This window comes from Dasypus novemcinctus, chromosome X, assembly GCF_030445035.2.
Source record: "Dasypus novemcinctus isolate mDasNov1 chromosome X, mDasNov1.1.hap2, whole genome shotgun sequence".
NCBI lineage: Eukaryota > Metazoa > Chordata > Mammalia > Cingulata > Dasypodidae > Dasypus > Dasypus novemcinctus.
The window spans coordinates 116,496,283-116,520,287 of NC_080704.1; the positions used below are offsets into that span (position 1 = coordinate 116,496,283).

Here is a 24,005-nt window from a genome sequence, read left to right on the forward strand (position 1 = left end):
AAATATGTCTCTTATAAACAAACATATTTATATTTTATTTTTTCTAGTCTGACAATCTCTCCCACATACTTGACGTGCTTAGTCCATTTATATTTAATGTAATTATTGTTATGTTTGGGTTTTAGTCTCCCATCTTGCTATTTGTTTTCTGTTTGTCCTTTGTCTCTCCATTCCTGTATTCTTGAGAGTTAATCAAGTATATTAGGTATTCTATTCTATCTCCTCTATTGGCTTTTAAGCTATAACTCTTTCAGCTAATTTTAAGTGACTGTTCCAGGGATTTCACTCTGCATTAAATGACTATTATACCCCTCCACATATAATGTAAAATTCTTATAACAATATAATTTATGTATCATTTTATTTTTTTGTATTTGTTCTCATAAATTTTACTTATATATGTAATAAATACTACAAATTTATTTATTATTGTTGCTCCTAAGAGTGAATTGACTTCTAAAACTTAAGAAGCAAAATAATTTTTATATTTACCTACATATTTTCCATTTCCAAGGTTCTAACTTCTTGTAGATCCAAACTATCGTTTGTTATCATTTCCATAAAGCCTGAAGAACTTGCACTATCATATCTTGTAAAGTGACTTAGGTGTTTACAAGTTCTCTCACCTTTAACTTATCTGAAAATGTCTTTATTTTGCCTTCATTTTAAAGTGGATTTTCACTGGATCAAGACATCCAGTTTTTATATTTATTTTTTTCAGCATTTAAAATATGTCTTTTGGCGTCTATTTTTTCCTGATTTTAAGGCAGCAGTAATTTTTATTGTTTTCCTCCTTTATCTGTAATCTGGGCTTTCTCTACATACATATAAGATACATCCATATAAGATTTTTTCTTTTTCTTTGGTGTTCAGTAATTTATCTTTGTTGTGATTAGTTGTGATTGTATTTGTTTTGCTGGAATTCAGTGATCTTCCTGGATCTGTGGTTTGCTATTTTTTAATACCTTTTGAAAATTTCAGTTATTGTTTCTTCAATATACATGTATATTAAATGACTTGATATTGTTACATAGGTCACTGTTGCTTTTGCTGTATTTTTTCCATTTTTTTCTCTGTGCTTGAATTTGGATGGTATGTATTCACCTACCTTCAAGTTTACTGATCCTTTTATTTCCTTGTGTATTCAGTGTGCTGGTAATCCCTTCCATAGAAACTTTAATTTCCATTTGGTTGAATTTAGAGTTACCATATTTCTCCAGAAATTCCCCACTTTTCACCCATTACAAACATTTTTCCTTCAGATTCTTTGATATTTTTATTATAGTTAAAACTCTTTTCTGCTTATTTCAACATCTCAGACTTATATGGGTCTATTTCTACTGATAATTTTCTTCTGGATGAGAATCACATTTTCAAGTTTCTTCACATGTCTGGTATTTTTTTTATTAGATATTGAAGGCTGTGGATAGTATGGTATAAAGGTTCCATATCCCATTGTATTCCACTGAAGGGTGTGGAGTTTTGTTCTAGCAGACAGTTCAATTACCATAGAATCATTTTGATATTGCAGTGATGGAACATTAAGCTGTGTTAGAGTAGAGCTCTTTCCATTTTGCCCTTAGTCTTAGGTGTATTCCTTTGAGTTGGCATATGGACTTTATGTGCAGCCCTTCTGTGGTCATTTCCTTTCACCCTGAAATTTTTCCTTTGGCATTTCTTGTAGTGACATGTGTTGGTGACAAGTTCTTTCAGCTGTCATTTGTCTGAAAAAGATTTTATTTTGCTTTCATTTGTTACTGAGCTCTGTAGTAGGCAGAATTCTAAGATTCTACACCAAGATTCCTGGCCCCTTGTTATTGCCTCAAACACCAATGTAGGTACTTCTGTGAAGGGATTTTGCAGGCGTAATTAAAGCCACAAATTATTTTATCTTAAAATTCAAAGATTTACAGGTAGGACATATATAATTATGTAAGTCCTTTAAAACAAAAAGTTTTATCTAGCTGGTGGCAGAATAGAAAGTCAGAGAGATTCAAGGCATGAGAGGGATTCAATGTGTGTCCACTGCTGAGGTGGAATAGGCCCACAGAAAGGAAAAGCAAGAAGCCTCCAGAACCTGAAAACCATTCCTGGATGACAGCCAACAAGGAAACAGGGACTTCAGTCCTATAACCCCAAGGAACTGAATTCAGCCTACAACCTGAGTGAACATGGAAGTACATATTTCCCCAGAGCCTCCAAATAAGCCCCATTCCACCCAACACATTGATTTCAGCATTGTGAGATCCCAGCTAAGCTATGCCTGGACTTATTACCTACAGAAACTTAGAGATAATAAACTGGTGTTATTTCAAGCCACTTAAGTTTGTGGTATTTTGATTCATAGCCCTAAAAACTAAAGCAGTGGTCTTCTGTTCATTCTTCAAGTTTTTACTCCGCTCCCAAATATACCTGCTAGTGTTTACTTCTAGCATTTTTGAGTAGTTGCTTTTTGTATTCTGTCTAGTTTTTCATTTGAATAATCAGTGGGAAAGTGAGGCTGAGGTGGGCTTACTCCAACCTGGCTGGTCGTGGAAATGTATAAGGGTAAATTTAATTTTAAAAAATATTTTCAAGTTGTGTACACTGAAAACTATAAAATCTGCTGTGAGAAATTTTAAATTCCTAAAAAATGAAGAGAGACCCTATGTTCATGAATTAGGAGCTCAAAATTATGGAGATGCCAAGTCTCCTGAAATTGATCCAGACATCCACAGTGATTCTCTTCATAACTTAGAAAGATTTTCTTTATTGCAATTGACAAACTTATTTTTAATGTATTTGTAAATGCAAAAGATTGAGAATATCCAAAGCAGTAATGAAAAAGAAAAAAATCATATTTGTAGGACATAGTCCACCTGATTTCAAGATGAAGCTACAGAAATTAAGACAATGTGATACTGGCATAAGGACTAATAGATTAATTGAACTGAATAAGGAGCACAGAAAGGGACTCATATTTGTACAGAAACTTGATTATTGTATAAAGGAGCAAAATACATCTAATAGGGAAACGAAAGCCCTTTCAATAATAGTTGCTGAATTTTTGAGCTGAAGCAAGGGGGAAATGGGAAGGACAAATGAGTTTATATGGTTAGGAGTCTCCAAAAAAGAGCTGGGAGGTTATCAGAGGGGTTGCCCTTATGCACACCTCAGCAGAGTCCCAGAGACAGATAAAGTAGATACAACCCGGGTATTGGTTCTTCTGAGGGCTACAGAGACCCACAGGTTCTATGGTCATGGCAGATGGAGTTCAGTGCCATGTCAGTTGGCCCCACATTAGAGTTTGTGTTTCTATGTGATGGAGCTGGACTCAGATGTGATCTTTGTTCACAAGCCTCTCCTGTTACTTTTACCAGAAATGTAGTTGGTGCTGGGGTTTAATATATACCGAGGGGATCTGAATCTCTGGACTGACCATGTGATAGCCAGGCCCTGAGCCTCAACAGACTTCAGCTCCTACACTCTGGTTTATTGGACTTACCCCACTCAGCTAACATGGAGTTGAAGAAGGTCAACCACCATACCAGGGAGTCAAGAATGCCTACAACCGAAAGCAGGAGAATTACATCCAGCATCCATGTGGAATCTAAGCCCCCTCTTGATGTAGATGTGGAGTGGACACAACCATTCCAAGGTCCACAGGATGGAGGAATAGAGTATGGATTAGAGTGGACTTACTGATATTCTATTCATGAACTATTGTGATTAGCAATCGAAGAAAATGTGGCATTGGTGTGGAGAAAGTGGCCATGGTGGCTGCTGGGTGTGGGGCATGGGAGGAATAGATGAGATGTGGGTGCATTTTTGGGACTTGGAGTTGTCCTGGGTGGTGCTGCAGGGACAGTTACCGGACATTGTATGTCCTCCCATGGCCCACTGGATGGAACGTGGGAGAGTGTGGGCTATCATGTGGAGCATTGATCATGAGGTGCAGCGGTGCTCAGAGATGTATTCACCAAATGCAATGAATGTCTCATGATGATGGAGGAGATTGTTGCTATGGGGAGAGGATTGGGGTGAGGGGAGTGGGGGGTATAAGGGGACCTCATAATTTTTTAATGTAATATTTAAAAAATAAAGACAAAAAAATAAAAATAGATGCTGAAACATCTGGGTATTCATTGAAAAAAAAAACTCAACCTATATACTCACATCATGTAAAAAGTTATTTTGAAATGCGTATCAGTCCTAACATAAAATCTGAAACCATAAAGCTTTCAGAAGAAAGCATAGGTAAATATTTTCATTACTTTGGGTAAACAAATAAGTCAATAATTTTAAGTATATATATATAATAGGTTAGACTTAATCAAAATTAAAAACTTCATCAAAAGACATGTTATTAATAGGAAGGCCACAGATTAGGATAAAATATTTGCAAATATATATCTAACAAATGGCAGATAATTGCAATATATAAAGAACTTTTAAAACTAAATAATGAAGCATACAATACAATTTTTAACATAAGATAAATTTTGAACATGCATTTCACAAAAGAAGAAATACGAATGGCTAATAAGTACATGAAAAGACAATCAAATCACTAACCATCAGAAAAATGTAAATTTAAACCACAGTAAAATAGACCTACTTGCTTACCAGAATAGCTACTAAAGCAACTGATATCACCATATATTGTGGAGATTCTGGAGCATTTTTAATTCCCACATATTGTTGTGAGTTTAAAATGTTTTGGAAGTTTTTTGCCTGTGTATTTGTTTATTTCATTAAAAAAATTTTTTTTTTATTGTAGTAACCTATGTAACTCAAAATTTCCCACTTTAAAGACTTTCACGTGTTGGGTGTGGGAACGGTAGCCATGGGGGCTGCTGGGTGTGGGGAACGGGAGGAAGAGATGAGATGTGGAGGCATTTTCGGGACGTGGAGTTGTCCTGGATAGTGCTTCACGGACAATTACGGGACACTGTAGATCCCCCCAGGGCCCACTGGATGGAACGTGAGAGAGTCTGGGCTATGATGTGGACCATTGACTATGGGGTGCAGTGATGCTCAGAGATGAACTTACCAGGTGCAATGGATGTATCACGATGATGGGAGAGAGTGTTGCTGTGGGGGGAGTGGGGGGCGGGGGCGGTGGGGTTGAATGGGACCTCATATATTTTTTTAATGTAATTTAAAAAAATAATAATAAATATTTAAAAAAAAAAAAAAAGACTTTCACGTGTACAATTTAGTAATCCCTCACCCAGCAATTCCACTCCTAGGCATTTACCCAAGATAAATTGAGACATATGTCCACAAAAAGCTTTATGCAAAAATATTCATAGCACTTATTCATAATAGATAAAACCTGGAAATAGACCAGGTTTCCCAAAATAAGAGAATGGATATTCACAATAACTAAAACCTGGCAATAACCCAAATGTACAACAGATGAGTGGATTAATAAAATTTTGGTATTTCCATACAATCAAACCCTACCAATTCTACCAGTATAATATGGTGATAGTTATTTTTGTGTTTACAAATATATAATGATGCCTGCCTCTGAATAAATAAAAATTTTAATTATTTAAAATGTCCAGCAACTATCAGCATTTTTGGGGTTTCCTTTCCATTCTCCACTATTTATATGCTAACACTATAAATTGTAAGTTTCAATTGTATCTCTCAAAGCAATGTGGTTTTTCTTTTTTTTTAAAATTGAGCTCTTTGCCACAGGAACCCCAGGCCTTCCTGGACCAAAAGGTATTGATGGATCTCCTGGGAACCCGGGCCTTCCTGGGGATCCTGGTCCAATAGGTAAGCATGAAAAATAAGAGTTTTCCTGGACTGTAAAACTAACAGTCATATTCAATTTGGGCAAGTCAGATCCTTTCTGAGGGCTGAAAACATTTTCACGACTTGGAAACTTGGTCATCATTCACTTACAACTCTCTGTTAGGTACAAAATGAACACCTTAATCAAAGTTACTTAAAATTGTCATTATGAAACCTTATTTTCTGGGCTCACTTTTTCCAGGGAGAGTTATATCCTATGTTACCTGTAATAGAAGATAGATCATCTGATTTTTAGAATGGCAAGGTTTAGCAATTTTATTTATTTACTGGCTTCTAAAGTAGATCACTTCTCTCTTGGCCGATATCAGTCCTATAATGATCTGCCCCCCCACCCCACTCTCTCGGACATCCTAAATCCATATTATAAACAAGAAACTGAAAGGCTGGGAAGGTGGAGTGAATGACTCGACTGTTCCTTATTCTCATTATCTCCCTTTATTTCTTTAAAGATTCATTTTCATAAGATTTCATGATATAAAGGAGATCTCACAGACACTTTGCATATTTTGGACAGAACTAGTTGAAGCTAGTGTGGAGAAAATGGGGAATTGGAAGGAAAAGGAAATTACGGAAATAGGTGTAACCTCCTTTGCTGTATTGTTTAGGTGGTGGAGGTCGACCTGGCCTGCCTGGGCCTCCAGGTGAGAAAGGCAAACCAGGTCAAGATGGTATTCCTGGACCAGCTGGACAGAAGGGTGAACCAGGTACTGTACTTTTTTGTAATTACTAATTTTTAAAATTTCTTCCTTGTCTGATATAGCATTTAACCGTTTTTTATACACAACGAAACTGTACCTTCTCTTACCTTCTGACCTTCCACATATTTTTCCCTTCCTAATTACCTTTTTCCTTTCTGTCCTGACAATATTATCTCAGATTTGTTGGTTAAGCTGCCACTCACATTATGAAAAATTCCATATATTTTCTTGCCCAATTTTTCCCATCAAGATATAGTTACCCAGCTTTTTCAAACTTCTCTATGTGATCTTTCCCTATGTGATCAATATTCTATTTATATATACTCAAATGATATAAATATGGACATATATTTAACTCTCATCATGAATAGAACATATATTTAAATAGTTTTCTCATGTTAGAATTGTAGTTATATGTTGGAAATAAATCTTCTTCATGTTCCACATAATACATATTGTACTTACTAAAACCCTCAACAATTTGAAAATAATTTGTCCTTTTTTCGGTTATTATTATCCATTTTCATATTTTGGTTTGTACACTGACAGGTCACCCAGGCTTTGGAATCCCAGGATCCCCTGGACTCCCAGGACTTTCTGGTAATCTTTAATAAAACATGCTAAGTCAGTCCATAAAAGAGACTCTTCTCCAGTTCACTTAATTTTCCATCTCCACCATTTACAGTTATAGAATGCACATACAAACCCACAAAAAGCAAAGGTAGAGTTGTACCTTAAAGCATTTATTATTTAGAAATTTAGTATATGAGCTGTGCTACATAAAAGTGTATACTTAAGGAAGTTTACCTATAGATATCTCTTCACTTACTTTATAAATAAATGCTGAGGAAACACTATAGAAAGAAGGCAAATTGTAGGAAAAAAATGGATTTCACTATAATTTTTTAAACTCTTTTAGCCAGGGGAGAAAACACTCTTTTCCCAGATGCTGTAAAATAAATGTCTTTTGTAAACTCCATGTGAATTTACTTCTTGCTTATCTAGATTGAAATGCACACCCATACAACTACTTTCCCTCACTTGTGCTTATTTTTATTGTAAGTGCCAAATAATTAATGAATGATTGTGCGCAGAGATATGCTTGCTTGTATTCTAAAATGACCTTTGGCTCATCTATGGAGGTTTGTCTCAAACCATACACATATCTCCTAGAAATTCTAATATCATTCCCATGGTCCCAACACAAAATCATTGCTTTAATGTATCACTTCTATATATCTCTTGGAAGTATTGGTGGTATAGAAAAACATATTGAGAACATTTTGTCTTGATTGTGATTCTAAATCTTAAGTTGACTCGTCTCTAAGGGCACATAGAAACAATTGAAGATCCCCATCTTTCATCAGTCTCAAAATTAGACTCAAAACATTTTATTTAGGAATTTGCTGCAACCATATTGAAACTATTCTTGCAGATACCTTATACTTTTGTTATCTTTTTCTCTTTTTTATTCTCATAGCTTCTGGTCATATGATCATAACTCTGCACTAATACTAAGGGTACCTTTTGGGATGTAAGCTATTATTTTTCTTTTTACACATACTCTAAAAATATTTCTGATAAAAAATATGTATATTTAATAGGAAGAATTTTTGAGGGGTCAGTGGAGGATTTGGTGGGAGAGACATTGTTATTCTAGTAAATTTCATTAGTTGTTCTAATAAGTGGGAATAGTTTTAGCCTTATAGATAATGCTATAACTCAGTATCATTTAATATGTCTAATGTCACTTATTTTTCATAGGTCAAAAGGGTGATAGAGGACTACCTGGCAGCCCAGGAAACCCTGGCCTTCCAGGTCCAAAGGGTGAACCAGGCTTTCAGGGTTTCCCTGGTATGCAGGGTCCCCCAGGCCTTCCTGGTTCCCCAGGTCCAGCTCGGGAAGGCCCTAAAGGCAACCCTGGGCCCCAAGGTCCTCCTGGGAGACGAGGTAGGTACATCAGTGGTAGGGGAATGCATGCCATCACAGAAATCATTTTAGTGGTCATCTAGTAGATGCTTGTGGTCCGTAACGAATTGTTTCTATGATTCTGTCATATAATTAGCAATTATCACCAGGCACAATTTTTAAAAAATTATCTTACCTAAGTTTTATACAATCAAATTTATCTTCACCATCACAGCATGATCAAACAGCATAATGAGCTCTTCATATCAGCTTCATGTCTATACCTCATTATTTCAATGAGCTATAGTAGTCTCAATTTTGCATCCAATGTCCACCTTTTCATTTTGTGTCTTTACAGCTTCATTTCATTTTACTAAATTTGGAAATGCTCATTTTCATCTTTGGTTAATGTCACTGAGCCTAGTCACTGGTGATCAATTATTAACAGATTTTTGAGACTTGATATTCAATTTCTTTATTTCTGGTAATTGAAAACTTGGACTTCATTTAAATGATTAGTCTAAGTTAAAGAAACAAAGCAATTACCGTTACCTCTTGAAATGCTCTGAATTTTTTCAAATGCATTTAAAAATTAAAATTGCTATTTAAATTACAGTAAACTCTAAAGTGATTGGATTTAATGTTAATAAAATATGCTCTAAAAACATGAATTAAATGGGATTGCATACTATATCCAGAATATCATTTTCCAAACCAAATTTTCCCTGATCTGATATGACTGTTTATAACAGATATTATTTAAGCTTTTAACTTGAAATATTACTGAAGAAAACCAGTGAAAATCTCCTCAGCCATGTTAATTTCATTGCATGAAATGTATGGAATTCAAGCAAATATCTTGCTTGGTTATGCATGTGATAATTTGAATAAACCAAACTATTATCTTTTTTATATTTTAATCATCACTGTGGTTATTTTTCTTACTTGTAATGGATTGGGTCTCATGGTTGACCCTTACCTTGAAACATTTCAATATAAAGCCATTAGTTGGAATGGAGCTTTAATAATTACTGTTTCTAAAGAACTAATAACAAGAGTAGTCAGGGGGAGCGGGTGAAGTTCAGTAGTTTAAGCGCTTGCTTCCCAAGTACAAGCTCCTGGGTTCAATCCCTGGTATCTCCTAAAAATTAAAAAAAATAAAAAAATTTAAAAGTAGTCAGAAGAACACGCACCTGATGAGTAGTTGTGACATCTCAGTTTATTCATAAACTACAAATTAAAATGGAGTTTTAAACCCAATTGCTCCTAGAATTGACTGTTCTTAGTTTGCGCTTATGGTAATTATTTTAAAAATGGTTTCTGGCCTTTCAAAATATGGCACATGCTGGTTTTGTTTTAGTGTTGACTCTAAATGATGATAATTTGGTTTATATATAGATGCATGAATATAAACTTTGTTCTTTTATTGAAGTAAATTTGAATTTAAAAGTTTAGTGTAATGCTTTAGTTTCTTGGTGTTTCTAACAGTTTTTATATTTTTCCCTTTTCTAATGATGGCATTGGACCTTGGTGAACTTTGATCCTTATCTAGGTCCTACAGGTTAGCACCTTAACTCCAAAATAGTAATTGCATGACCGGTGACACTTTTCTTATATATTTGTATGTGTGTGTATATATACATATATATGTGCATGTATGTATATGTATATATATATATATATATACCTGTACCTAATGTTTTCAGACATTCAAATATATTTTAAGTACATATATGTCAATTCAATTCTTAACATGTTGGCTTGTCTCTGCAAGTTGTCAGGAACTTGTAGAGCCCAGTGTTTCTGTCTATTGGAATGACCCAAAATTACCTACCTAGAAAAACTCATTTAGCATGTCAAAATCCATATGTTCATGTCATATTTGGTTGAAATTTTATAGTACCCAAAGCAGCATTATGTATTTTGCCTTTATATTTGGAGTAGAGTGAATTTCTTGTCTTTGCTCTACATCTGTTGATGTAAATGAAATTGAACTGCCCTTCAATAAGGCATTCACTTTTTAAAGAGTTATATACATTATCAGATTTTGCAATAATGTAATTTTTGACTTTCCATGCCTCTAGGTTTTCAAATGATCCCATCCTCACAATTTGGCCTTTCGTAATGTTCTAATTCTAGCGCTATAAAAATCGACTAATGAGCACAGAGTTTAAAAAAAGTCAAGTCACCAGCTCAGACTAGAAGCCTCTTAAATTTTGTCATATAGATATAAACACTACACACTAAAGAACAATTAACAAGGACTACTCAATATAAAATTCCTCATTCATGTTGAAAAATGTTTACCTAATCAGGAGTAAAGAACCACAGATATCAGAATGTATTTACTATTATTTAACAAAAATAGCCTTTTTCAAATTTCTAAGGAGGAATTTCAAGGGAAAATTGTACTCCTGGTTAGGAATTGTAGGAAATTTTCTCTTCCTATAAATTGAAAATTCATAATTTTTCAATATACTGTTTAGGAAGCAATGTATCTCTATCCAAACTGATTCCCTGGTTTTTTACTCCCCCACAAATCCATTATTTCATGAACCATAGACTGCAAGAGCTAGAAAGGACTTAAGTTTCACATATAAGAAAACTGCGGCCTAAAGAGATCAATAAGCTTGTTCAAGGTCATACTGCTAGTTACTGGCATAGCTGGGACTCTGTCCTCAGGCTCTCCAGTGTTAAACAGTCTTTTCTACCAGTAATAGTATATCATCTTTCCACAAAGGCAGTCATATGGCTTGATGCTTATGATCTGGCCCCTAATTCTTGTTACAGATAAACTGAGTGATAGAATAAAACTGCTTCTACTACTTTAGGAGATTATGTCTGGCCCCTGCCTCAACTTTTTCTCCTATTACCCCAAAATTCCCATCAACCCCTAGTAACTGCTTCTAGACAAGTGCATGCTTTTTAGCTATCACCAAGATAAAAAGAATATTAGGGTATACTTTGAAATAATTTTGAATCCTTCCCTGTCTGGCTTGCACAGAATTCTGGAACCTTGACCACTGCCAGCCTCTGCTAGCTTTTACTGTCAGCTAGAAGGAGACTGTTTGCTTCTGAGACACTAGATACATTCAAAGTAGAAAAAGAAAAGTAGCCATATTATTTTTAAACTTATTTACCATCTGTGCTCTAAATTATGTAATTATTGGAACCTGGTTTCTGTAGTGTTCTTTTTGCAATAGTTGAAGACTACAGTGTTCTATGGAAACTGGATTTAAAATATATCAGTCAATTCATCAGTTTATCTTTAGCAAATGCCACTTATGTACAAGACCATATTTTTGTTTTGCTTTGCTTTGCTATGCTTTTTAGTTAAATTTTGTTAGGTAGCTTGAGAAATAATGCATTGAAAGCCTCGTGTACAAAATTGACTTGGCATATCACTCATTAAAGTATTGCCTTTAGAAATTGAAGTCTTAGAAGTTTTGCTATGATAGGATCCCAAGTTTTCCTTGCTACTCACTCAGACTGAAATATATTTCAGTGTTATTTTTCTAAATTGTTATCGTTTGTCCTCCCATGTCAAACACACACATGTAAAATATCTGTACCCAAACTCTGAATTATCTCAGGTAGGAATTCCAATTTATTTAATTAATTATATGGCCATATTCTGCTCTAAGTGTTGCCTTCAGTCACTTTGCTGGGTGTAGTTAAGAAACCATATAAATAGAGACTAATTTTTAGTCTTTTGAGTTTCAAAGTATCAAATGCTTTAAAAGTTTTATTACTAGGCAGTGATGACAATGTTTTGTGTTTATACAGAATGCTACCTTTTACATCATTTAATGTATTCTTATTATATGCTCCTTGAGGGCAGAGCTCGGGTCTTGCTTACCTTTGAGTTCCATGCAGCACCTTGTACATAGCAAACAATAGGTCACTATTTTCAAAATTGAATTTATCTTTAAAACAACACTGTGAGGGAGGTTAGGGTAGATAACACTATTCCCATTGGGCATATTAGAAAACAAGCTTAGAGAGACTGACTTGCCTAAGATCACATAGTTATTACGGAGTAGAGCCAAAAGTAGATCCTGCGTCTTCTGTCTCCTAGGATGAAGTGTTCTAACTAACACAGTTTATTCTTGCTGCTAACATTCAGTGTTTATAAATCATAGCAAGACTTATAAGAAAAAGAATTTGTGTTTGTACTCAACATTAACCAGATGTCCTATTTGTAAGCTTTTAATCTTGTTATTTAATGATCCTTTTATTTAAGAGTGAGTAGTCTGACTTATTATATACATTGAATAATTAGAAATAAATGTGATATTTTTTTGTGGTTTGGGGTAGGATATTGCATGCCAAAATATTTTAAAGCTCCCTTTCACGGATTGCCTTCCAATCTTTGGAAAACGTGAATCTTGTTTTCCAAGTTCAATGGTGAATATTGGCTTTTTCTCTCTAAGTAACTTATTACAGGTAGTAATGCGCAGAAGAAAGCCTCAGAATGTAGCTTCATGGGATGGCTTTCAAGTAAGACAGACTGCTTCAAAATACACTCGGTAATGGCCATTGGATAATAAACATTTTACTTTTTCTATTTATTCACCTCTGATCTTTGTCTATATGTTTTTTGCCAATGGATCTTTTAAAATTAGGGAGCCAATGTGGCGCAGCGTTTGAGCACCAGCCTCTTGTGTGCGAGGTCCTGGGTTCAATCCCTGGTCCTGGTACCTCAAAAAAAATAACTGTCTTTCTGAAGCACTCTGAACAGATCAAAAATTTGTACCATATGTTTTTGTAAAGGCTGAGAGAGGCCAAAATACATGTAAACATGTATCTAAAATTACCCTTTTTGTAATGAATTGAAGGCTATCAGTGAAATGGTTCTACCTTGCCAACGTCAATGTTTAGCAAAGCTAACTTTTGGAAAAATACAGTAGCAATGTTAACATAATGTCTTCAGTAGAATTTCCCATTTTTTTGATTAATGAAGACCGGCAGTTTATTCTCTAGAATAAGCTCTGTTTGGTTCTTCATGCTCCTGTATTGTTCTGTTTGCATACTGATTATGCTGTAGATATATTAAGTCCTGGCAAAGAGGAATATTGTTTAACTTCTGCCATGATGTGAACCATTTCTAACTCATAATCTTATTTTGTGCTGTGTGATGACTGATACTGCTAACATCGATCTTTGGGCTTTGGTGAACTCTGATCTTCCCAGGTTTTCAAGGTTAGATCCTTTACTAGTCAATTTTTTTTAAATGGTTTGCATGTGTGGTAAGAGAAATGCACTTTTTTTCTGGCTATAATTCAGAAGTCATTGAAGAGTGCTTGTTATCCTCAAACATTACCTGATCGGGTTTTGAAATTTTGGGTTGAAAGTAATATGACTTGTTTTTATAATCAGATTTGAAATGAGATTAGGTCTGTGCAGTTTAAGTTGCTTTAATAGAATTTTAAGTGGAAATACACTTATTTTTACACTGCATTAAGGCAGGCATCTGGCCCGTTTGTAACCCCTGCATACTGATTTCATTTTTCTTAATTTTGTGTTGCCTGACATTGCCCCAATCTCTGTATTCATGGCTACTTTCAGAAATGGAAGAGGGGAACTATTGAATACTATTTAAAATAAAACTTATATGCCCATTATGTTATTAGCTACTCATCAATTTAAATTTGAGGTAACTTTAGAACAGCAGATCTAAAAAATTACATGTAAATTTTCCCATATTTCCTTTTAATTACAAACTGAGCAGGGCCAATAACATACCTAGTACTTTTTTTACAAATGATAGAGTGTTCTATTAATTTTACCAACTGGGGAAGAGGGTCATAAAAAGTTCCTTTTTTGTTTTTCATTTTAATCATACCTTGTCACTGTTATCCACAGATACTCCTTTTTTTTTAATAAGCTGATTCGCTACCTGATTTCTAGTTCAAATCATATATTATGAATGGAACTAACAACTTTGCTTATCTAGTTGATTGGAACTAATCAGTTGCTTTTTTAAGTACAAAGTATCCCAAACCTTTCCTTATGATTAGGAAGGGAATTTCTGAGTGTGTTGTCTCATTGCTGGGCTAGGGTTACTAAATGGATTAAGCTGTTTAAAGATAAAACCATTGACATAACATTGTGAACCTGATTTCTCATGTGCCAGATAGAATATTTTTGTTTTATGAAATCACATAGAAATACCTGAAATAGTTATAAAAAGGTTCATTTTTAAAACATATGGCACTACCTTCAGTTGTAACAACAACAATATTAATAATTTTTTAAAAACACCTGTGTAACTCTTACTATGTGTCAGGCACTGTGCTAAGTGATATATACATGACATTTAATCTTAAAGACATATAATAAAGTAGGTAAAATTTTTATTTCCATTTTATAGAAGAGGAAATTGAGGCCAAAGAGATTAATAACCTTGTTTAAGTCAATCAGCTAATGATTAATGGAGCTGAGAGTCAAACCCAGTACTCTAACTCCAGATTCTGTTGCTTTTATCACTGTGCCATGCTGCCTTGTTAGCATACAGTTTTTGCTTCTGGGTGTTAGAGTATCTGAAAAGGAACTAAAGTCAGAATTTTATCTTAGCACTGAAGGATGATCCTTTGTCTATATGTAAGCCTGAAGTAGTATTCATATGCCTATGATATTTCCTTAAAAATAATCCCTACATGTCCTCCCTTTTTGTTCAAATCAGTGAAAAACTAAACCAGAGGAGAGAAGGTATAAGCCCTGTTAGCTTTTTGTTATTTAGGAGGTTTGAATTATTTTCTTAAGGCAGGACTACTTAATCTCAGCCTCAGATATTACTTAACATTTTGCAAGCAAATAACAGCTCTTTACCTCCTAGTGACAAAGGACTTGGTCAATGATAAGGTCTCCTTGGTTGCTTAATGGACTCTATCTTTATTTGGAAAGAAAGATTGAAAGCATAGTATAAGAAAAAAAGCTTAGCAGAACCCCATTTTCCATTATTTTACTTGTTCACAAAATACATATAAAGTTCTTTATTATTCTTCAGAAATATTTAAAATGTGAAGATAGGAAAACATTTTTAAAATAGATTTTAAAAGTACTAGATTGAATCAATATATTTCTTGCTTTTAAAATATATTCCCATATACTAAGCATGTTGTTAAAATAAAATTAAACAATTAGTATGCATAAATAGCTATCTTAATAGCACGGTAATACAAACAGGATAAAAGTACTTACAAATAAAATAATTTGATTTTAATTACCTTGAGACACATGGCTTGAATCTCTGTATACCCTGCAGCAGTGCTTCTCAAAATGTGATCCTGGAACCACTTTCTACATCAATGGGGAACTTGTTAGAATGCATTATTATGGGGGCCCTCCCCAGCTTTACTCAATCTGAAACTCAGAAATTTGGGTTTTAACAAGCCCTCCGGGTGATTCTGATGTCTGCTCCAATTTGAGGACACTGCTCTACAGTATGTTTTATTTTATATTATGTTTTTATGGATTACAGAAGCAAACTTTATTCTTTCCTGAGTCCTTTCTTTAAATATGAGTTTAGTGGATTTAAACTACAGAAATGCAAACTAAATAGGGTCTACAAACTAGTCTTAGTAATGCAAAGAATCCAGTCCAATTTACATTTGAAAGGGAAACAGCATCAGTCTATACATTTTAATGAATGTCAGGATTTATATTCTGTAAAATAATAAAAAGATGATTAATATTTTAAAGGCTGACTTTTATGCTACTCCTTTTTTCTGTACTGAAATGTGGTTATTTGTGCATTAAGGTCTACCAGGTCCAGAAGGTCCCAGGGGTTTCCCTGGAAATGGAGGTATTAAAGGAGAGAGGGGAAACCCAGGCCAACCTGGGCAACCTGGCTTGCCTGGTTTGAAAGGAGATCAAGGATCACCAGGACTCCCGGTAGGAAATGGGAGTAGCTATCTCCTGAGAATGGGATGAGGGTATTTGTATTCAGAATGATAATTACTCTAAGCGGCATCATTTTAATTAACACTCACTGGTGAATTACAAAAGAAGGCAAGTTTCCTGTCTTTTCCCAACTAAAGGGACTTTTTCCTATTTTATAATTGAAGAGTTGTTCACAAGGTACTTTCCCTGGAGGTTTTGATATGCTTATTATTTAGATTTGAGAAACCCTCATTTCAGTGAAAGTAGGTTTATTATACAAAGGTGACTTGTATATCCTAGCATTGAATGTGGGTGAATCCTCTCACAGGAAGTAATTATGGCAAGTAGGAACATTTTAAACTTTGAAATTAGATGGAGTTAGGGTCAAATTTCAACTCCATATCACGTTTATGCTTTGAGCTTATGAGGATGGCAGATTGACACTTTGGGTTTCTGTCTTACCTATAAAAAGAGAATATAACTATGTGACCAGAATGTCAGGCTTCTTTATGGATCCTCATTGCTTCCCCCTTCATTCCAGAAGATTGATAAATTGGGCAGCCAGTATGGTATGGACTCAGTCCTTTAATTCAGATTGCTGCTTTGTAGCAGATAAAAAATAAAGTAATGACCCTTTTTTAATGCTTTCCAACATCTAACATTTTCTCCCATGGTACCACTATTCTCTCAGTAGCCAAGGCTTAAAATTATTCACACCCTATCTCATTCATCTTCCATGTATCTCTCGTTTACATGCCAGTATCTGATTCAAGACTACTGGCTGATACCAGCAAAAGTCTAGTATTATCAAGATCTATGCATATTCTTTTGTGTAAATTAGTTCTTACATTTGTAATTTTCTCTTTATTTAGAAATATTAAACTTATAGAAAAATTGCAAGAAAGGTGCAAAAAACTCATGAGTCATTATACAAATGTACCAATCATTAACATTTTGCCCCATTTGCACTCTCTGTATATATGTGCATGCATGTCCGTGCACATGTTTATACATTATATATACATAGTTTTCTCTGAATCTTTTGAGAATAAGTTGCAGCCATCATCCCATGAGTAGTTCTATGCATATTTCCTAAGAATAAATGTATTGTTTTGTAACCACAGTATAGTTATCAGCTTCAAGAATTTGAACTTTGATACATATTATTTTCATTTCTACCTTCCATAACCAGTTGTATCAATTTACCTAATAATGTCTTTTATAGCATTTCTTCCTCCAATACAGGATCCAGACGAGATCATATATTGCATTTAATTGTCCTATCTCTTTAGTCTTCTTTAATCTGGATCAGTTCCTAGGGCTTTTTTTTTTTCCGCTTTCATGATCTTGACATTTTCATAGAATTGTAGTCTCCCCCCATTTTTAAAAATAGAATGTTATTTCTTTTGTCTGATGCTTCCTCATAATTAGATTCAGGTTATATACCCCCATCTGGAATACTGCATGAGTATGAGTAATGTTCTAAAGATGTCACTTATGGAGGCCCATGATGTCCATCTGCCCTTTATTGGTGATTTTCATTTTGATCACCCACACAATTTGTTGTCCAGTTTTCATACTGGATGGTTACTATTTTCCTCTTGCAACTAGTAAGCAAAACTATGAGATCATATTGAGATCAACATATTATACTGCTTGCCCCTCATCAAAATTTCTTCTAAGATTTTTAATATATTAATGATTTTTGCCTAAACCAGTTTCTACTGGGATAGTTGCAAAATGATCATTTTCCGTTTGGCTCATTTATCTGTTTATTGTCACTATGAACCCAATATTCTAATTTCCTTTTTTTAAGATGTCCTTACTCATTTTGTATCCTCAAATTGTCCTCATCTATATCACTGGGAGTCCCTTCAAGCTGTATCTTAAGCTTTTTTTAATCTGTACCTCTCTTTTTTAGCACTTTATTGCTTTTTGACATAACAAGATGTCCTAGGCTTGCCCCTTTCCTGTTAATATCTATTAACACATGTCTCATTGTCTCACATTTGGACTAGTACAGTAGGCTCCTAAATTATCTTGCTATTCCATCGTCTTCCTTTAGATCCATTCTAGAGGTTCCAACTATTTTTCCCACATTTTTCCTTACCTGAATTAATTAATAGGTCCTATTATTATTTTACTATGTCTTTCCATTATCATTTCTGCATGTGTGATTCTACTCTAAGCATTTATCACCTCAGGTATAGACAAAAAAGTGTCTTTGTTGGTGATAATACAAAATAGCTACCATTTGTTAAGCTTACACATGACATTCAGTTTTTCAAGAACATCATATGAATTATCTCATTTAACACTCACAATAGCCCAATGAAGTACTTTGTTTTGTCCATACTAGAGGTAAGAAAAACATGGATCAAAGAGTTTAAATAATAAACTCGAATTCACACAAGCTAATGAGGCTAGTTGTGATTTTAATCCTGCATGTTTGACTTTAGAGCCAGTGCTATGAACCACTATGCAATATCATCTACACTTTCACTCACCTTTTCCTCCACCCCAATTTTTTTCTAACATTAATGGTTTTTATTTATTCAGGGTAATCCTGGTCGACCAGGACTCAATGGAATGAAGGGAGATCCTGGTCTTCCCGGTGTTCCAGGATTCCCAGGTATATAGTATGATGTTTTAGGGTTTCCCTTTACATTAGACTCCTTTGGGGCAAGATACCCATTTTCTAATTTGACTGGGAAAAGGCTGTATTCCTGTTGCTTAACTGTGCAATTTTATGTACCTTCTTTGCAGGAATGAAAGGACCCAGTGGAAGACCTGGGTCTCCTGGCCCTGAGGGGGAACCAGGTCTTACTGGCCCCCCTGGTAAGACTTAAACACATTAAAGCATTTGAAAGTTTGCTTTCTGTCTTTCTGCCCAACTGTCAATCACTATGTACCCAACAAGTGAGGAGAAATAGACAAAATTCCTCCTCTATTTACTAATTTATAAATAGAACAAACTTTCTTTTTTTATATTATTAATATGATTTCAATAGCAGACCTTTTAAATTTAAGATAGATGACAGATCAATAAGAATGCTTGTATTAGTCAGGGTTCTCCAGAGTAACAGAACAAACAGGATATATATGTGTAAATATTAAGAGGTTTTTTTTCAGGAATTGGCTCACACAAACTTAGGTATTGGCAAGTCTGAATTTCTTATAATAGTCCGTAAGATGGAAACTCTTAAATTCCCAAGGAGAAGCTGGCTGGCTGAAATAAAGACAGAAATTACTCTTTCTGACTCCTGAAATCCTCAGTTCTCCCTTTATGGCCTCCAAATGATTGGATGAGGAAATTTCTCTCATTGTTGAAGGCAGTCTCTTTTGTTGATTGTAGATGTAGTCATTCATAGATGCAATCAAATGACTGCTGATTTAAATACAGAAAATACCATCATAGTAACAATCAGGCCAATGCTTACTCAACCAAACAACTGGACCCCAAATCTGGCCAAGTTGACACATGAAATTAGCCACCAAAATGCTTTGTTGAAATTTTTATTGGTTTTGATACTAACTTTTCCCATATTTGGCCGAACCAATCACAAGAGCAAGGCATATATGGATGTTTGCATATTTTTTGTATGAAAATGGTTCTTTTTGCTAAGAGGAAAAGAGGAAAGGGGATTAGAGATTTCCTGTAAAATGTGAAATCGTGCACCTGCTAAATTCTCCTACTTCTTCAATGAGACCGTTGATAAACATAACAAACAAGAACTGCAAATGATGTTAGACTGAGTGGACTTGTCAAGGAACAGAATTGAATTGTGTTCCCCTATAACAGTGCTTGCAGACATGTAATGAATTAGACTTACTAGTAATTGAATAATTCTTTAGTACTTGAAAATAGGAAAGATATGCCTAATTTCCCCTTTGACTCTGAGAAAATTATTTCTATTCTTGGTCTTCTGGATGAGATAATGATATAATTTTCCCAAACAGATTTCTGTTGGATACTGCAACAGTCTCACACAAGTAACTTCTTTATCTCACACTGATTCTTATTCTGACTTTAAAGCACTTTAACATCTATTCCTTCTTACATTTCTCTTCCCAAACTTCAAATTTGTGCCTTTTGCCTCTTAGGTCCTCCTGGATTGCCTGGTCCTTCAGGACAGAGTATCATAATCAAAGGAGATGCTGGTCCTCCAGGGCTCCCAGGCCAGCATGGATTAAAAGGCCCACCAGGACCACCAGGACCTCAAGGCTTACCAGGTATCTTTGCAGATCATTTTTATAATCCTTGTCAATTTGAGAACATTTCCCTCATTCTCCTTTTACATGTCAGGTTTAGACTCTTACAATAGGAGTCTCAGAAACTAGTAAGGTATTAGATCATCTCAGGTCCCATTTCCTCTTCTTTTGTTTCAAAATGCTAATTTCTTATGCCCTAATTTCTCTTAGGAACAGTCAAATTTCTTCCAGTTCTTCTATCTATTCCAATTGAATGACTAGGTTGATATTGTTGAAAACTCTATAATGATCCTACTCTGCTCAAACACTTCCAAAATATTGAAGAGGAGGGAACACTCACAAATTCATTCTACGAGTCAAACATCACCCTCATTCCAAAGCCAGAAAAAGGTACCACAAGAAAAAGAAAGTTATAAACCAATATATTTTTTGAATATAGATGCAAAAATCCTCAATAAAATACTTGCAAACCCAACCCAACAGCATATTAAAAGAATTATACCCAATGATCAAGTGGGATTTATCCTGATATGCAAGGGTGAATTAACATACGAAAATTAAGGTAATGCAACATAGTAACACAATTAAGGAAAAAAAAACACATGATCATCTCAATTGATGTAGAAAAGTCATTTGACAAAATCCAGCACATCTTTTTTTTCTCCCCTCCCTCTCTTCCGCCCTGCTGTTTTTACTCTCTCTGTCCATATGCTGTGTGATCTTTTATATCTATTTCTCTTTTTGTCTTCTTATCTTTCTCCTCTAGGTTTCACTGAGATTTGATCCTGGTGACTTCTGATGTGGAGACAGGTTCCCTGTCAATTGTACTATCTCAGTTCTTGGTCTCTGCTATGCTTCACCTTGACTCTCCCCTTCCTCTCTTTTTTTGTTGCATCATAATCTTGCTGTGTAACTCACTTAGGCAGGCAGTGGCTCACTGTGTGGGAATTCAGCTTGCTGCGCAGGTACTCAGCTCACCACATGGGCAGTAGTTTGCCACATGGGCAATCGCACACCACGCAGGCACTGGCTCAATGCACTGACATGCTTTCTCTTTTTCACCAGAAGGCCCCAGGGATCAAACCCAAGTTCTCCCACATGGTAGACAGAGGCCCTATCACCTGAGCCACATCCGCTTCCCAGCACACCTTCTTAATAAACATTTAGAAGACTGGGAATAGAAGGAAACTTCTTCAACATGATAAGCAAGCTGTTCCCCTAAAATCAGAAACAAGAAAAGGATGCCTACTGTCACCACTGTTATACAACATTGTACTGGAAGTGCTTGCCAGAGCATTTGGGCAAGAAAAAGAAGTAGAAAACACCCAAATTGGAAAGGAAGAAACAAAATATTCCCTATTTGCTGAAGATATGATCCTATATATATATATGTATATATGTATATAAGTATGTATATATATGTATGTATGTGTGTGTGTGTATATATATATATACATATGGAAATTCCTGAGGAATCCACAACAAAGCTCTTAGAGCTAATAAATGAATTTAGCAGAGTGGCAGAGTATAAGATAAACACCCCAAAATCAATAGTATTTCTGTACACAATGAAAAATAAGAAGGAAAAATCAAGGGAAAAAAATCCATACACAACAGCAACTGAAAGAATCAAATGTCTAGGAGTAAATCTAACCACAGTTGTAAAGGGCTTATACACAGAAAACTAAAAATCATTGCTATAAGAAATCAAAGACCTAAATTAATGGAAGGACATCCATGGATTGAAAGACTAAATATTGTTTAAGATGTTAGTCCTACCCAAAGAATTTGTAGATTCAATGCAATCCCAATCAAATTTGCAACAACTCTCTTTGCAGTTATGGAAGAGCCAGTGATCAAATTTATGTGCAAATGTAAAGGGCTCTATAGCCAAAGCAGTCTTGAAAAAGAAGAATGAATTTGGAGGATTCAAACTTCCCGATCTTAAAACTTATTACAAAGACACAGTAATCAAAACAGCATTGTATTGGCACAAGAACAGACATATAAACCAATAGAATAGAATTGAGAGGTCAGAATTCAACCATCACATTTATGGTCAACTGGTTTTAGATAAGGGAGGAAAAACCACTCAATTGGGAAAGAATAATCTCTTTAACAAGTGGTGCTGGGAGACCTGAATCTCCGTTTGCAATAAAAACAGATATTTACCTCACCCTTATTAAAATATCAATACAAAATGAATCAAAGGCCTAAATGTGAAACAGAACTATCAAACTCATATTCGAAAACATAGGGAAGCATTTTCAGGACCTTGTTTTAGACAGTGGTTTCTTAGACTTTACACCCAAAGCACAAGCAACAGCAACAAAACAATAAACAAGTGGAACTTTTACAAAATTGAAAATATCTATGCCTCACAGTCACTATTTCATGAAAATAAAATGACAACATACACAATGGGAGAAAATATTTGGAAACCATATATCTGACAAAGGTTTAATACCATAATATATAAAGAAATCCTTCAACTCAACAACAGAAAGGCAAAAAACCTAATTACAAAATGCATGAAACACTTTAATAGACATCTCTCCAAAGAATATATGCACATGGCAAGATAGCACATGAAAAGATGCCTAACATGACTAGCCTCAAGGAAATGCAAATCAAAACCACAATGAAATACTCTTTCACACTCTTGAGAATGGCTGCTATTTAAAAAAAAAAACCCAGAAATTTACAAGTGTTGGAGAGGATGCAGAGAAATAGGAATAATAATTCATTGCTGGTGCCGATATAAAGTGGTACAGCTGCTCTCAAAGACAGTTTGGCGATTCCTCAGAAAGTCAAGTATAGAGCTACCATATGACCTGAAATCCCATTATTAGTTATATACCCAAAAGAATTGAAAGCAGGGATATTTTCACACTGATGTTCATAGAAGCATTATTGACAGTTGTCAAAAAATGGAAGCATCCCATCCATCAACCAATGAGCAGATAAAGGAAATTTAGTATTTACGTACAATGGAATATTATCCAGCCTTAAAAAAGAATGAAGTTTTGATACATATGACAACATATGCCTCTTAAAGATATCATGTTTAGTGAAATAAACCAGACACAGAAGGAAAAATATTGTATGGTCTCCCTGATGTGAAATAATTAGAATAAGCCAACCCATTGATTTATATCTAGAATATATGTTACAAGGGGACAGATTATGGAAAAGGAATGGGAAGTTAAGGCTTAAAACATACACGGTTCTTAATTAGAATGATGTAAATGTTTTGGTAATGGATGGTGGTGATGGTAGTACAACATTGTGAATGTAATTAACAGCATTGAAATATATATCAGAATGTCATTAACAAGGAGAGAGGTTAGAGTGAATATATAGTAACGGAATAAAAGTTTTTTTTAAAAAATCCATGAAACAACACCACACATAGTTAAACCACTTAATAGTACAAGTGTACAAGTGTGCTTTCATCAGTTGTATCTAATGTTCCACACCGATGCAAAGTGTTAA

General features: G+C 34.8%; 1 protein-coding gene across 1 annotated transcript in view; it reads left to right on the forward strand.

Moving 5' to 3' along the window:
- COL4A5 (collagen type IV alpha 5 chain) overlaps positions 1-24,005 on the forward strand; it is a 420,087-nt gene that overhangs the window by 362,932 nt on the left and 33,150 nt on the right. The window contains exons 38-45 of the mRNA XM_058291987.2: positions 5,689-5,769; positions 6,414-6,512; positions 7,056-7,106; positions 8,271-8,456; positions 16,177-16,310; positions 18,858-18,930; positions 19,065-19,136; positions 20,403-20,531. Coding sequence (XP_058147970.1) covers positions 5,689-5,769; positions 6,414-6,512; positions 7,056-7,106; positions 8,271-8,456; positions 16,177-16,310; positions 18,858-18,930; positions 19,065-19,136; positions 20,403-20,531 — 825 coding nt within the window. The remainder of the gene's footprint in view (positions 1-5,688; positions 5,770-6,413; positions 6,513-7,055; positions 7,107-8,270; positions 8,457-16,176; positions 16,311-18,857; positions 18,931-19,064; positions 19,137-20,402; positions 20,532-24,005) is intronic.